The sequence below is a fragment of the Fusarium pseudograminearum genome, chromosome 4 (assembly GCF_000303195.2).
Source record: "Fusarium pseudograminearum CS3096 chromosome 4, whole genome shotgun sequence".
Taxonomy (NCBI): domain Eukaryota; kingdom Fungi; phylum Ascomycota; class Sordariomycetes; order Hypocreales; family Nectriaceae; genus Fusarium; species Fusarium pseudograminearum.
In genome coordinates, this window is record NC_031954.1 from 3,354,568 (window position 1) to 3,368,757 (window position 14,190).

At 48.4% G+C, this 14,190-nt stretch overlaps 5 protein-coding genes across 5 annotated transcripts; 2 read left to right on the forward strand and 3 right to left on the reverse strand.

The window, feature by feature from the left end:
- Nucleotides 1-517: 517 nt before the first annotated feature.
- FPSE_04156 (uncharacterized protein) lies at nt 518-1,458 on the reverse strand (the record flags this gene model as incomplete). Its single annotated transcript, XM_009257274.1, has 4 exons — nt 518-636; nt 813-930; nt 1,020-1,065; nt 1,301-1,458. The coding sequence occupies 4 exons, from the start codon at nt 1,456-1,458 to the stop codon at nt 518-520; spliced, it is 441 nt and encodes a 146-aa protein (XP_009255549.1).
- A 2,184-nt stretch (nt 1,459-3,642) lies between these two features.
- FPSE_04157 (uncharacterized protein) lies at nt 3,643-4,777 on the forward strand (the record flags this gene model as incomplete). Its single annotated transcript, XM_009257275.1, has 3 exons — nt 3,643-4,062; nt 4,116-4,185; nt 4,236-4,777. 3 exons carry the CDS (start codon nt 3,643-3,645, stop codon nt 4,775-4,777), a joined length of 1,032 nt encoding a protein of 343 aa, XP_009255550.1.
- Nucleotides 4,778-5,337: 560 nt separating this feature from the next.
- Nucleotides 5,338-7,359, reverse strand: FPSE_04158 (uncharacterized protein; the record flags this gene model as incomplete). The annotated part of the gene is made up of 1 exon (XM_009257276.1): nt 5,338-7,359. One exon carries the CDS (start codon nt 7,357-7,359, stop codon nt 5,338-5,340), a length of 2,022 nt encoding a protein of 673 aa, XP_009255551.1.
- Nucleotides 7,360-9,086: 1,727 nt separating this feature from the next.
- FPSE_04159 (uncharacterized protein) lies at nt 9,087-11,013 on the forward strand (the record flags this gene model as incomplete). The annotated part of the gene is made up of 2 exons (XM_009257277.1): nt 9,087-9,427; nt 9,483-11,013. The coding sequence occupies 2 exons, from the start codon at nt 9,087-9,089 to the stop codon at nt 11,011-11,013; spliced, it is 1,872 nt and encodes a 623-aa protein (XP_009255552.1).
- A 1,207-nt stretch (nt 11,014-12,220) lies between these two features.
- Nucleotides 12,221-14,106, reverse strand: FPSE_04160 (uncharacterized protein; the record flags this gene model as incomplete). The annotated part of the gene is made up of 7 exons (XM_009257278.1): nt 12,221-12,337; nt 12,386-12,558; nt 12,615-12,886; nt 12,940-13,009; nt 13,063-13,454; nt 13,511-13,761; nt 13,810-14,106. The coding sequence occupies 7 exons, from the start codon at nt 14,104-14,106 to the stop codon at nt 12,221-12,223; spliced, it is 1,572 nt and encodes a 523-aa protein (XP_009255553.1).
- Nucleotides 14,107-14,190: the final 84 nt, after the last annotated feature.

The following is a 14,190-nucleotide window of genomic DNA, read 5'->3' on the forward strand; positions in this document are numbered from 1 at the left end:
TTTGTTGGGAGGAGAAAGAAGGAAGAAAGCGTCATGATATCATATTTTGAGCCTACCGTAATGTTAGATAGATATGGCGCATCGAATAGTTACCAAGTACTAATGAGCACCCGTTGTGATATGATGTGAACTGTTTATTGTACAACATGCTTATTAATGTCTGCAAGAGGCTACAGATTGAGCTTAAAACTAACTGGCACGTAACTTATTCATGGCCTTGGGAATTCCTCGTATACCCTTGCTGATAAACTGATATGTGATCTATAATCGTGAGTAAACATATTTTGAAAATTCAATGAATCACCTAGTGATGAATAAATTGTACGTCAAATATACAAATCGTTTCGACTTTGGGAATCAACACACAGCAGGGGTTGCCAAGTCGCATGGGACTAAACACAATCGATTTGGGGCTGCCGCAATCAAACTCCCGCGTCTACCTCTTGGTCTGATTCCCTTCCGTCTCGGCCAACATCCAGTATACACAAGGCTCGAAATATTGAGGCTATGGCACCATTTACTTCTCCTCGGGGTAAAGCTCCTCCTTCAGAGGCACACCGAGCTCTTCTCGGAGGGGCTTAAGCTCCTCGAGGTACTGCTCGTACTGGCCCTTGTTCTCGACCTTGGTCTTGATACCTGACGTAACAAGTTAGCAATTGGTCCTGGATCGCATATGCTCGTAAATCGTCGACAGTAGTAAATCAAGCTGATGGCTAGGTGGGTTGTTGATCTGGTAAATCGTGCAGATGATTGTACCAGTCATCAATCTGTTGGGCAGACGGCAAGCGAGCTCCGATCGATAAAATTCGTACCTTCGAAGATGCGGACGGCAGTACCGAAGTCGTTGACCCTACGGGCGGCCTTAAGGGCGGCAGCGATTACCGAGGGGGCAGGGACAAGATCGTAAGCGAAGGCGTTGTTGAGGTTGCGCTGTAAGTTGTTGATAAGCCAAAAAGTCATACGACATTTTCGGGAGCCAGCCGGAGAGCAGCGAGCTCTACCCCGTGGGGCCGACATACCTGAAGCTCGAAAACATCCTGGACACCGTCGAACTCCTTCTCGAACCTGCGGGAAGTCGAATTTTAGCCATTGAGTGTCGCGGAGAGCCTGTGCGGCTGCATTGGAAGGTATTCGGGGGAAATCGCGTGGGGATCAAGCTCTAAGCGGGCTTTGCGGCATCTTTTTCCCCAGCCGCAAGACAACCACGCAAAGATGCCAATCCAGATATTTCCACTTCCTTCCCCAAAAATCGACTTCCAAGGCAGGGCTCAGGCCATTGAGGCTCGGGATGCTGTCCTACCTAGCGGAGAACTCCTCGAAGGTCTCTTCAGCATGCTCGCTTCGTCGGGGCATCGAAGTGGTGAAGTGGGCAACGGCCGAGCGGGCCACAAGAGGCTGCATGGCAGGTCGGATGGGAGCAGCGCGGACGCCGCGAGCGACACGGATGAAGGCGGACATTTTGCGGAGGAGGTATACAGAGAGTGGTGATTGTCTGTTGTCGGAGGAGAGGTCGTGTATTGGTGGTAGAGGTAGTAGTGGGCTGGCTTTTTCCGGGCTCGGGTGATGACTGCAGACTTGTTTGGGCTACCAGATGGGCTGAGAGTTGATGACTAAGGCAAGGCTATACCTGATCGCGTAGGCGTGGGGACGAGTGCGAATTGTACGGCAGACGGTTGGAGCATGGCGATTTAGTATGGGAAACACAGTAGTGATACTGTATTTTAAGAGCTTACTCTAATTCACTTCATTCGTCACTATCAGGTGTCAGTCAATTGTTGAAGAACTTGAGTTCAAGGGCAGTTCCAAGTTGCGCCAGGCTTTAGATAGTCGAAAATTGAGTTGATACAAGGTTTCTCAGTACCTGCGTTTATTCGGCTTCAGCTAATTCATCAATTGGTATGGCATGTAACAGAGAATCGATAGAAATTGAAAGCGACCAATCGTTGAGCTGGCATTAAAATGATTACAGCACCCACCCACTCGCTCGGTTGACATCTGCATGACGGGATAGAACAGCCACACCATGACACAAGCACGGCCACGACCACGGCCACACAGCCGCTTGTGGTTCATGCTTTGACAATACGTCGCACCCTGGAGAAGGAAGAATTAAGTTGAGTTGACGTCTGCTAAGCGAAATCTTGATTAAATGTTCCTTCGTACCTAGACTAGGTACAGAGTAGTTTGAAGAATCACGTCGAGTCAGCCGATGAGTCGCGGATCGATTCAATATGGGGTAATTACCGATATTGTTGCATTGAGTTTTGCCGCGAGATGAAATTATCAAGGAGTAAAGGATCACCATCAGGAATACCATACATAGTCAATGAGCAATTGGCCCTTTTGAAGGGCTCTGAGGACAGTTACAGGACTTGGCCTTCACTTCACAGAAGAATAGTTCCTTTCTCTCTCGATCTTTTCGGATCGGTCCCGGCAATGCCGCTTACATGTGGCTATTCTATCATCGTGGTACGAAGTACGGATATTAAATGACGATTGTCTAACAGGCTTTTGTCCCGAGTTTGGCAGAACCAATGAGTAGCAGTTGGGTGCCACCTCCCGGTCATGGCCGCAGTCTTGGCGTCTAGTAAGCCTCGGGACCACAGGCACAGGCTAACAATAACAAGCACGACAGATGGAGGCAGACCGAGTAAATAAGCAAACCTAACGGTCAGGTACAACAGGCCTACCACCTACTAAGCATGGGCAAGCTTCAGGGGATTTCGAGGTCTAGCGTCACCGCATCTTTGTTTGGTCTCTGTTTTGTTCTTTTCTGACAATGGATCGTGGAGGTTTGTCTTATAGGTATTGTACAGAGTACATCACGTGTAGATATAGTACCTACCTATCTGCAGAACTATGTACTCGGATAACCCGGGCATATCACATGCAATTCAGCTGTAATAAATCCAATTGAATTAATCTCATCTCGGGGCTTGCTTACACGTGTGGTCCTTGGTCCTGCGAGCGCGTGTCATGATTCCCCAAAGGAAGATAGCCAACGGCGCACGAGCCTGGTCAATTCTTGGTTGTCCGGGGTCCACTGGGTTTTTGGCCATGAAATAACATAAATGCATGGAGATTGGGCCAAGTCTCGAAAATGCCCCTTACAAAGATGTACTAGTGGCACCTCAATGGAAGGAAATGCGTTGCAAGGTGCCACTTTCACTTTGCTTTGCTGCTTGTTGTCCAAAGAGTCCACTGCCTAGTGCCCGCGGGCACCGGAGATCCAGTCCATAGGTGCAGTGCAGGTGCAGGTGCAGATGTAGACAGTGGAAGGTTATGGTAAGCGGTCGCGGTCGCGGTGTGGATGGAAATTTCCCCTTTTTGATCTATCCGACCTTCCTCCCTCAATTAAAACTCTACTCTCCTCCTCCCCTTTTTATTCTCCTTTTTAATTCTACGCATTCCCACATCGCCGTTTACCTGGCTTCTTCTTTAAACTTCTCATCTCTCCGGAGAACTTCTTCTTCTTGTCATTCCTTGTCACTCTTTGCTTGAGTTGTCTTCACGTGTCCTCCCGTCGTCGCGTCTTGGAGAAGAAAGCCACGTCGAATACGTAATTCGCCTACTCCTACAACTTAATAAAGGCTCTCGTGGTCTCAATTGTGTCGCTCCCAACGATCAATTAACTCGCCCATCATGTCTGCGACTCCCGCTACCTTCTACGAGCAGCTGCCGCTGCCTACCATCGACCGTCCCTTTGGTATTCACCTGTGGCCCATCTTCGACAAGGCTTTCACTGCTGTTGTCGGCTACTCCGCCAATGACTTCAAGTTTGTGCCTTTCGAGACTCCCATGTCCACCCTCAAGTCGACATCGATCTTCATTGTCATCTACTACTGCATCATCTTCGGTGGTCGCGAGTGGATGCGCAACCGCGAGCCTTTCAAGCTCAAGGGTCTCTTCTTGATCCACAACCTCTACCTGACTCTGATCAGTGGCACTCTCCTGGCTCTCTTCATTGAGCAGCTTCTCCCCACTGTTGTCCGTGGCGGTATCTTCCACGCCATTTGTGATGCTGAGGGTGGCTGGACCCAGCCCCTTGTCGTTCTGTACTACGTGAGTATCCAGCGAAATTAATTTCACATGCGCTCTAGCTAACATACGCACAGCTCAACTACCTCACAAAGTACCTCGAGCTCCTCGACACTGTCTTCCTATTCCTCAAGAAGAAGCCTCTCAGTATGTTATCCGATCCATATACAAAAAGAACCGCAAACTAACGTCTACAGCCTTCCTCCACTGCTACCACCATGGTGCTACCGCTTTCCTCTGCTACACTCAGCTCATCGGCTCCACCTCCGTCTCTTGGGTCCCCATCGTCCTGAACCTCCTCGTTCATGTCGTCATGTACTGGTACTACTTCCAGAGCGCTCGTGGTGTCCGTGTTTGGTGGAAGGAGTGGGTTACCCGTCTCCAGATCATCCAGTTCGTCATTGATCTCGGATTCATCTACTTCGCCTCTTACACCTACTTCACCTCAACCTACTTCCAATGGATGCCCAATGCTGGCAAGTGCTCTGGCGAGGAGTTTGCTGCTTTCTCCGGTATCATCACCATCAGCTCTTACCTCGTCCTCTTCATCTCCTTCTACTTCGCCACCTACAAGAAGCAAGGAAAGGCTCCTACCGGCCGACAGAGCCTCCGTCGCATGTCCCAGGCTCCTCTTCCCGACCCTCACCTGGTCCAGACCACTCCCGTCAAGAAGTCCAACGGTGCCTCTACCACTGGCGCCAAGACCAACAGCGCCTCTGCCCGATCCCGCAAGGCTTAAGTGGCTGGCCACACCGTCGAAATAGGACATGTGTATTGCAATCAATAACTTGGCCTGTCTCGATGAGTTGCTTCGGTAACGACTGCATAATGTTACGCGAGCATGTAAGCTACCATCGCGTTGGAGTTGGATGTGGATTGATATTAGCGGCTTCAAACGTATATAAAAAGCAGTTTGGAGATTTGCTATTCAAAAACGGTTGAGCTCAGTTGGTTTCACAGCTGAGACCTTCTATGAATAATAGTCCTTATGTGGGCAGCAATAATGACGGAGGGTGTTGACGATGCTTCTCACGGGTTTTGTTTTACGAGGCGAACAGGGGGGCATTTTGAAGGACGGGCATGGTTTTTGGGACCCAAGTCTCGGCCGACTCAGTTCGGCCCCAGGCTACGACGATCTATCTAGAACCCTTGTAATCAATTTCGCAGCTATGTATGATAGAATTATTGATTCCAGAGTAAAGTCTGGGAATGAATGACATTGCTAGATCACACACTGCGTACTCTCGTGTTTGACTGTATTATATTCTCTAAAGCTGGACCGAATGCCCTCTTGTAACTTCATTGCAGTTCTAGCCATTTACCTTGAGCCTTGTGGGTTTGTAGAACATGGTCATCGTCCATGTCTATCACCAATGTCGACCCTATGAAAGCGTAAGATCCGTCTACATTAGGCCTCAAGATGACTGGCTTGTCGTAGCCTGCGAGGACACAGAGGCGATCGCCTTTCACAACTTGATGGTCAACTGCACCCAAGTATCCCTCGCTTGTCTCGAAAAATTGGTAATGGTGAAGCAAGGGGACAATAGCGAAAGTGGCGTCTATACGCCGCTGTCTATCCCAGGAGCTGAGTTCCGAGAGGATGTCTGGATTGATTCCCAATTGGGTCACATCTATTGTTGGAAAGGCCAGCTTGAGAATGTCTTTATCCCAGTCACTGCCCCAGGTCTTCTGGACAGTGTCGGATGGTTCTTGGTTGAAGTAAGCCATTAGCATGGCCAGATTCATAGCGGTATCTATCAAGTCCCGAGTAGTGTGTTGAAGTGAGTTGACACGTATTAATCGAATAATGGCCTGCGCTGCTGGAATACCGGATACGTAACGTGAATTGCGCGCCGTGAAAGAGCTTGCTAATGACATAAACGACGCAAGAATTGCATAATCTTCGCCTCTCGGGTACTCTGTTGTCAAAGTAACAGATCCCATATCAACACCCCAAGTAAATAGACTTTGAGTCTCCTCGACGACAAACGGGTAAGTGTCAAGGTCCGCTGGCAGTGAAGACGGCGCACCATGAGCCAATATTTTCATGTCGCTAGCTTCATAGCACCATGGGACAGCCACGTCCTTTTTCTCTGGATAATTTGGTACCCAACTTGGTAGGTCGGATTCACCAAACTTTCCTACTCCTGCTAGGGACAGGAAGGCGAGAGGAGTGCGTACGTGCATCGTCTTTTGGGTGCGTGCAGCTTTCAACCATCCAGCGATATACTTGGTGTACACGTGCGAAGCCCTGTTCTCAGGGCTGTAGTTTGGGCTCATCGGGATACCAGACACTCCAAGAAGACCATAAATATGATCCCGATGATCGGTGGCTTCCAAATTGACTGCAAAAGTAGAGATTACCCAACCTTTGAACCCATCTGGGTCAGGTATCTTGGTACGTGCCTGGGCAAGCAATAACCAGGACAGCTTGCCCCAGGAAAGTCGACTGCTCAAGAGGTCCCACGCTGTATCTGACAGAAAGTCCGGCCGCTTCGTGTCGTTCCTCATGATAGAATCGATGCCGTGTGGAATACCACGGAGGGTGGACCATTCCAGGCTGGATTTCCCTGGACTGATGAAGACTAATTGGTCGGCAAGGACGACTTCTTGGAATACCCATGCCCTCTTCCAATACTGATGTTGTAGAAAGTCGGCCACGGCAGACCAGGGATCGACGAGATGGTTGTTGGGGAGGTTAGATCCTCTGTCGAGACAAAGCTCGGGATAACCCCGTAACCACTCAACGTCGAAGGGCGTCGTGGACACAATGCCCTTCTTGGTGGCGTTTTTATCTATTATCTTTCCTATCGTTTTAATAGTATCGAAAGCAAGGGAGTAGTCCTTCGGTCCAGCCCATGCGAGAGTAAAGTGGGCAAGTTGAAAGATACGACGCATGAGCTGAACTTGCTGAGATCTTTCCTCGTGATCATTCTGATTGATGCATATCGCATCCGCCCAGAGGTATTGGCAATCAGATTGCGAGCGAAAAGGCTCATCGCTCAAAATACAAAGGAATGCTGAGGCCAAGTTATCTGGGATCTTGACAGTGTTACCCTCGATTGTGATTTGGCCATAGTGCTCAGGATTGCCCCAGAGGTATGACAGTGCTGCATATCTTGGTTTGTTATCTAGTGATGCTGTAACGAGTTCGAATCCAGAAGATGGGTCTTGAGGGACCCTGAGTAGTCGAATTTGAGATGTCTCTGGGTTGAGAGGTTTGTAAAGACGTGAGGAGCACCTTTGGCCTGTCAAGTTTCTAGGGTAATATCGCAATTTGTTTAGGTGGGATCGTAGAGCAGCCTGTAAGAAGCGACGCATAGTTGACAAAAGGTCGTGTCATTTTTAGTAGCCAAGACGCACATTGTTGTTGTTTTGCTCATTACCATGTTTTGTCAGCTTGTTCTGTTTCGACGTTTGGGCTGACGGCGATTAATATGCAATCTGCCTTGCCAAAACATATTGAGTGATATCTTTGGGGCTGTGAGTACTCAAAACCCAATCAAATAAAGCTAGCATCTGGTGGATTCTTCAAAAACAGATAAAGTGTTTTGTTATAGCATGTTATATTGGATCAGGCAAAGACGTGGATACAAAATCGTCACGGAGGTTGTGCATGATTTTACCATTTCTCCTTCAACCCCCAGCCAGCATTTTCAGCTCATATGAGATGAAGCAGCTAATTGACGTCATGTCAAGGGTCCAAACGTCGATATTAACCAAAAGCAAACAAGCAGAAACAGCGACTTAAATTAATCACAAACCATAGCGATGTAGCAGCGCGTGTGCTTCTTCAACATGCCCCAAGACATGGATGTTTGAAGGATGACCCTTGTTTACTTTGGGGTAATCCATTGGTTGCGCTTGCGAAAGGTCCTCCAGTACGACGATCATGGAGAAAGAGACACGCTTAGGCTTTTGATTTGGGCTGATTTTCTCACTAGAAACAGAAGCGCTTACACCAATGACACGTAACTATTAGACGATGGCTTACTGACTGATTACCCCCCTTTTCTCCTTAAATGTTGCTGACTGAAAGTAACTTTGTTCAGGTACCTGTAAGGGGGAACGGATAGGTAAGCATCCAGCGTAATGCAATGCAATATTTGTGGTGTTTGCTTGTCTGTGATACGCAGGACAAGTTTGACATTGAACGAGAAGCCAGCCATCTCTGTCTTGTCTTTGTCGTTATTCCATTCCTGGCAGCCAAGACTTCGTTTCTCGTTTCCGCTTCCCCCCTGTTGATCTGCCCGTGAACAAGGAGCAAGGAGGTCCAATCTTGGTGCTGATCTCTGTTGTAACCATTATCAAAGCGCCTGATTCAAGAGCCAAAGATAGATGGCGCGCTTTCAGACGCCACTCACTCAGCGCCTGAGGAATGCGGGCTGGCGGGGTAAGGCTAAAGCTGTATGATGTTTGGAAATAGCGTTTGATATGGTGAAACATTGGAAGCTTGTCGCCCGTCCAGTCTATGCCAAGTAGAGATTTCAACGTTGCGATACTTCGTCTGATCTTGCTGTTTGTTCTACACAGACAGGCAAAGGCAAGGCAGGCACGCGTTTGGTTCTTTGTTCCTTCCCTCCATTTCAATTCGGACCTACGTTTAATTGGCACGTGCTTTCCACCCCCGGTCGGAAAAGGCAGGTACTACCCTACCTCTATTAGGGAACGTTGATGAGACCCCTGTAATTACCCTTCAATCTTTTTACTACTGATCGGTTCCCCAGAAATCAAACCCAATTGAATCGATGACTTGGATTTGAGGATCGACCAAAGGTCTCTCTTAATAACGTCCCCTCCTTCGCTTCCTTCTTCTCCCTCTCGCCTCTTGTCGATCTCTCTTCTCTCACTCCGAGCCTGAGCATTTGAAGTTTGTTCATTGTTAATACTTTTCTGCGGCGCATTTCTGTTCCTTCTCTTTCATATACAGCGCGCCTTTCTCTCTTCCTCTCACTCTCTTTTTTCCCCATTCGCGCCCTGAACCTTACCCCCCTGTCTCGATCCAGCTGTCACTTCGACCAAAACCACGACCAAACCACCACGCCAAGATGCGAAACCCCTTCCGACGTCGGAACAAGAAGGACAAGGCTGGCAGTGGTGGCCAGAGCTCTGACTTTGTCGTTCCTTTCGAGTTCCGCCCTCAGGGTGCCGGATGTCCGCCGTTATATCCCCCAACTCGAAATTCAGCATATTTGCTTGCTCATCTACCGCCAAAGGTCCTTGAGCGCATCTTTGCTTTTGTTTGCCCGCATGCCCTTGACGAGAGTTATGAAACTTGTGAAGGCAGTGCCAGTTCAAGCGACAGCGTCTGTATGCTATGTGACCTGCGCGATGTTGCTCACTGTGTCCAAGTCTGTCGCGCATGGCGTCCAAGCGCGGTCAAAGTCTTGTAAGTCGTGTTGAGGTGGCCCGATGACATAGAGTCGCTAACCCCTGTCTGCCAGATATCACAGCGTTCGCATCGATCCAGTCCACTATTGCCGCCTAGAAGAATGGCTCGCCGAAAGACGAAAAAAGACCTCCCGCTTCGACCGTAATGGCATACCTGAGGATCCGGCCCAGGCTCGCCTACGTCTTCTTCGGCGCACCGTTCGCGATGATCCGACACGAATTGGAAAGTACGTTCAGTACCTGAAGCTTCCGTACATGTTGCGCGAGTCCTCCCAAGTCGAGCTTGCACAGACCATTGCCGTCCTCCCAAACCTCAAATATGTCGATCTGCCAGAGGGCATGTTCTGCGACGATCCTCATTATTCGACCCTCCGACTCGAAGTACAAGCCCGATGTCCAAACCTTCGAAAGATGACCTACGTTGGTGGCTCAGAGCGTAGTTTGGCCATGCTAGCTTCGGGGCAAGTGTGGCCCAACCTGGAAGTGCTGGAATTGAACAACCTCAACGTTGATCCTGCAGTAATTAGAGCAGTTCTCGGTAGTCTCGACAACCTACAGGCGTTGAAGGTCTCGAACACACCAGGCCTTTCGGACGAGGTCCTCTCATCATCAGACGGAATGGCTACATTACCCCCCATCAAAGAGCTCGTGCTTAAGGATACGCCCGGTGTGACCTTGAGAGGTCTTATTGCGTATCTGGCATGGCAAGAGACTCAGCAAGCCTTGACAGTCCTTACGCTAAAGGATACCGGTGTGCATCCAGCAAGCTTGCAAGAAATCTTTACCATGGCTTCATCGCTCAAGACGCTTGCAATCCAGTCCAAGGTTACAGAACAGTTCCCGAGCTCAATTGTTACTCGGCCATTTTCATCTCGGTCTCTGGAAACTTTGAGATATGAGATTTCCCCAGCGTCAACGGGTCCCTTTGATAGCGTAACGATGGGTTACTATACCTTCCTCGCGACATCTATCCTTGGCGGTGGTTTTCCGAAATTGAGACAGCTTTACGTGCACGATGAGAGTTTCCCTGACCAGCTTCAGGGGCTTCCACCCCCTAACGCTGCATTCGCTGGAGGTCATACTCGCTCTGGTTCTAACTCATCGTCGAAGTCGAACCCTGTGTTTGGTTTCTCACCCCCTTCGAACTTGTTACCCGCCTCGGCAAACCTCCCCATGAACAGAAGGCCAGTATCACATGTCCAGCCACCAAGCAAACGTTTCAGCTCGAACAATCCTTTTGCACCTCGCATGCCAACCTCAGCAGCTCCCACACACACACTCGAAGTCTTTACCAAGAGCGACGAGTTCGGCAAGTGGAACTTTGTGTCAGTTGATCCAATGTTCAAATCTGGCTCAACAACGTCTCGACGGCCGATGAGCAGCTACGGGCTGGCGGCGGATGTGACGGGACCTGGTTGGGATCGAGGGGATGCTCGGCGCAGTGTTATGGTTGGTAACGGAACTGGTGTGTTCTTAGCTGTGCCTGGCCAAGGGGGTGATGATGGTGCATTTGGCGGAAGCTCTGATTCATGGCGACCCCAAAGCAGCGGAGGGTCACCTCGACGTAGTCGAGAACTGTGGTGATGAATGTACCTCGCTCAGACTTGCAGGCAAGTTTACGGTTATCTCAGTGGGACTCTTGTCTATATGAGATGTCTTGACTGATAATATTTTCTTTACCCTGTATTTTTTTGGTGGGATTGTTGGGCAGAGGCTGGATTATGATATTATAGTGGATGAAAGGCAGTGAGATTGATATCCGTGGGAATTGGTTGTCATGCAAAATACCCCAGCAGTTGTACAAAGGATTCAAGATGCTTGTATCGCTGGTAGATGGACGTAATTACTCCTAGGTCAACTGGCAGATCTACCATAGGTACTCTAGATCTAAAAGAACAGACTTTTGCAAAGAGCACAACGCATTTCAGTGATATATCTTGTATTCGGTTTAGCTTCTCTGTGAGATAGCTTATTCAGGGTCCATTGATCAACGAGAGTATATTCCTGGGAGATGTCTGATACCTAGTGGGCGGTGGAAAAGTTGACGTCCCAAGTTCTAGGATATAAAAATAGGTAAGTACTAAGTAGCATAAATTGATCTGCCAATTTCGTGTCTTATGCTTCCAGTGGCTAATCCTTCCGATACCCTGAGGCTTGAACTCATTCCTCATCAGCAATTTCAACACATCAACCAGGTAAGCATGCATATCAATGGAGCCAAGGGTCTTTTATATCGTCACAGCGTGCATGTACTTCCAACTTGACTCGGGAGTTGCAAAATACTGTGCAAAAGTCACTTGCCAGTTGGCAGTTGCATCACACACACGCACCATGACTCAAGGGAACAAGCAAGATTCGTGACGTTTTGGGATTTCTAACCTTGTAGCACGATGCGACGATCATCCTTCAGTTCTCAAGTTTCATAAACTGGGTGCAGAGTTTATGACGTTATTATGCATGGTGAGGTATACCCCTGTTCATTCTAAAAATGGGCTTGAGCTTACCCTAGACATGCATACAGATCGACTTCATCAACAGAGACGAATTTTCTTGTAGATGGGCACCCTAGAATAACTCATAGGTTGCGTTAGAAATAGAACTTATGCAGAAATAGCAGCAATCATTATTCTAATCCAAAGTATCGGGCGTCGCGCCGTTACAGGGTCGCCAGGATAGCATCATTGTCACTTACACTCATCTCTGTCACAAGAAACCATACAGCAACTGTATGTATTGTACGTCGCTAAGCTATTGATATAATTCTTTACTGAAACATGCAGAAAGAAATTGCCTACTTTTGGCAGGCTGTGAAATCCTTCAACCCGGCATCAGGTACCTGGTTGTTGGGAAGACAAAACTTGATATCTTCACCTTTCAAGTCATGGCCAAAGACTCGAACATGTTCACGCTGAGTAATGTCAGAAAAGCATTCCAATGTCTCCAGTATAGCACTTACCTCTGTGATTTCCAAAAACTCTTTATAAACGCCGTCCGACTTCATACGATCCCGCACAAGGTCGACAACTCCACCCATAAGTGCAACCACGGTAGTGACTTTGCTGTCCCATGTCACAAGCGCTGAAACACCTTCGCCGTCAATGCGAGTTGATTCAGTACTGCCGTAAGGATCTAGGACATACCGTGTTAGTTACATGTACTGGATAAAGAAGAATGCTTACACGTACTTTGCATTTTCTTGGCAACAATCATGTTCCTCCACCAGGCAAGGCCAGTCGCCTTATCAAACAAGACAACTGGGAACACACCGTAGGGGGTGATAACATCGAGCTCTTGATCCTTCTGACTAGCGATTGAGGGAATACCGGCAGGCGAAATGTAGCCGATGATTTCATCAGTCTTTGGATCGGTCGAGTTGTTGACCGAAGCGTAGAGACCAGGAGATCTAGTGACAACAGAGTTACACGTGCGAGCGCGCTCACCGTTTTTGAATAGGCGTCTGGATAATGAATGAGCTTCATGCAACACCCTTGAATTTTTTTGATAACTTACCGAACGATCTCGACATCATGATATGGCAACTCGAGCTGGTTCCAAATCTCATGACTGGAGAACCAGAACCCTTTGATAGGTTTGTCAGTATGAAGAGACACGGAGTTTTCAAGTAAAATATACCTTTTCGAACAGTGATGGGACCGACACCGCCTTTATTATATTCTGCTTTCTCCAATTTGGGTCGCTTGTATTCCCAGAGTGTTTGCTTATCCTTTTTAGATAAGTTGGTAAAGAATTGCAAGAAGTAGGTCAAAAGCTCTCCCTCGTAGGGATCATCCAGGTAGGTTTCGGTCTCACACTTGTAAGACTGCTGCTTGTGATTTACTGAGAGAGTCTGGTCACTGATTGCAGTCACGGCACAGACCTTCCCTTTGCCCATGTAGAAGATCTTGGGAGCAGTTGAAGCAACATACTCGAGCCAATGCTGCCACCCGTCGGCAATTTTGTGGAATTTTGCACTGGACTGTCTCTGAAGGGCTTCGATACAGGCGTAAACAGCCCAAATAAGCTCCCTGGTAGAATTGTTATTAGGCTGATCTTGTAAATAACCTAGTGTCATGTCACCTACCCATTGTCCAGACCTGGAACTCTGTCATCCCAATCATCCTGCGGCGAAATCTTCTGAACATCCGTCTTGATCCAAGGAAGAAAGCCACCGAAGCCAGGATAAGTCTGATTAAACTGTTTGTACGTGTTGAGCTTTGTCTCCATGATAGATGCAGCAAATACCGGGGCGGCTTGAAGGTTCTCAGGAGTTAGAAAACGGGCAGCTTCCTTCGATCCCGAAATGGCTTGGGCGTAAAGCATAATTTGCAGGGCCTGAGTTGCTTATTAGTACTAAAGTTGTTCATGTTACAACTCACTTACTTCTTTACTGGCAGCACTGAAGGTATGCTTTTTGGTGCGCATACCAGTCTTCCAGTCAAGCTGGGTACCATCGTACGACATGCCATTCTTGGTGTTGTAGGCTACATCGTTCTGATGAAACTTGCCTTCCCAGTAGAGAAGGTCCCAAGTAAAGTCATCAGGGCGTTGGAGTACATCTTTTTGAGACCACTCAAGGCCGAAACGGCAAGACGGCGGTTTGGAGTTGGTGTATTGTGGTGAACCCTTGGCCAACGGCAGAGAGAGGGCCAAGGCAGCGCCTAACGAAGAGAACTTCATGGCAAAAATGAGATGGATTCGTCTTTGAGCCTTTTTGGGCTTCTGGCTTCTCAGTGAAGAGACTCGGTGATAAGAGATGAGTCA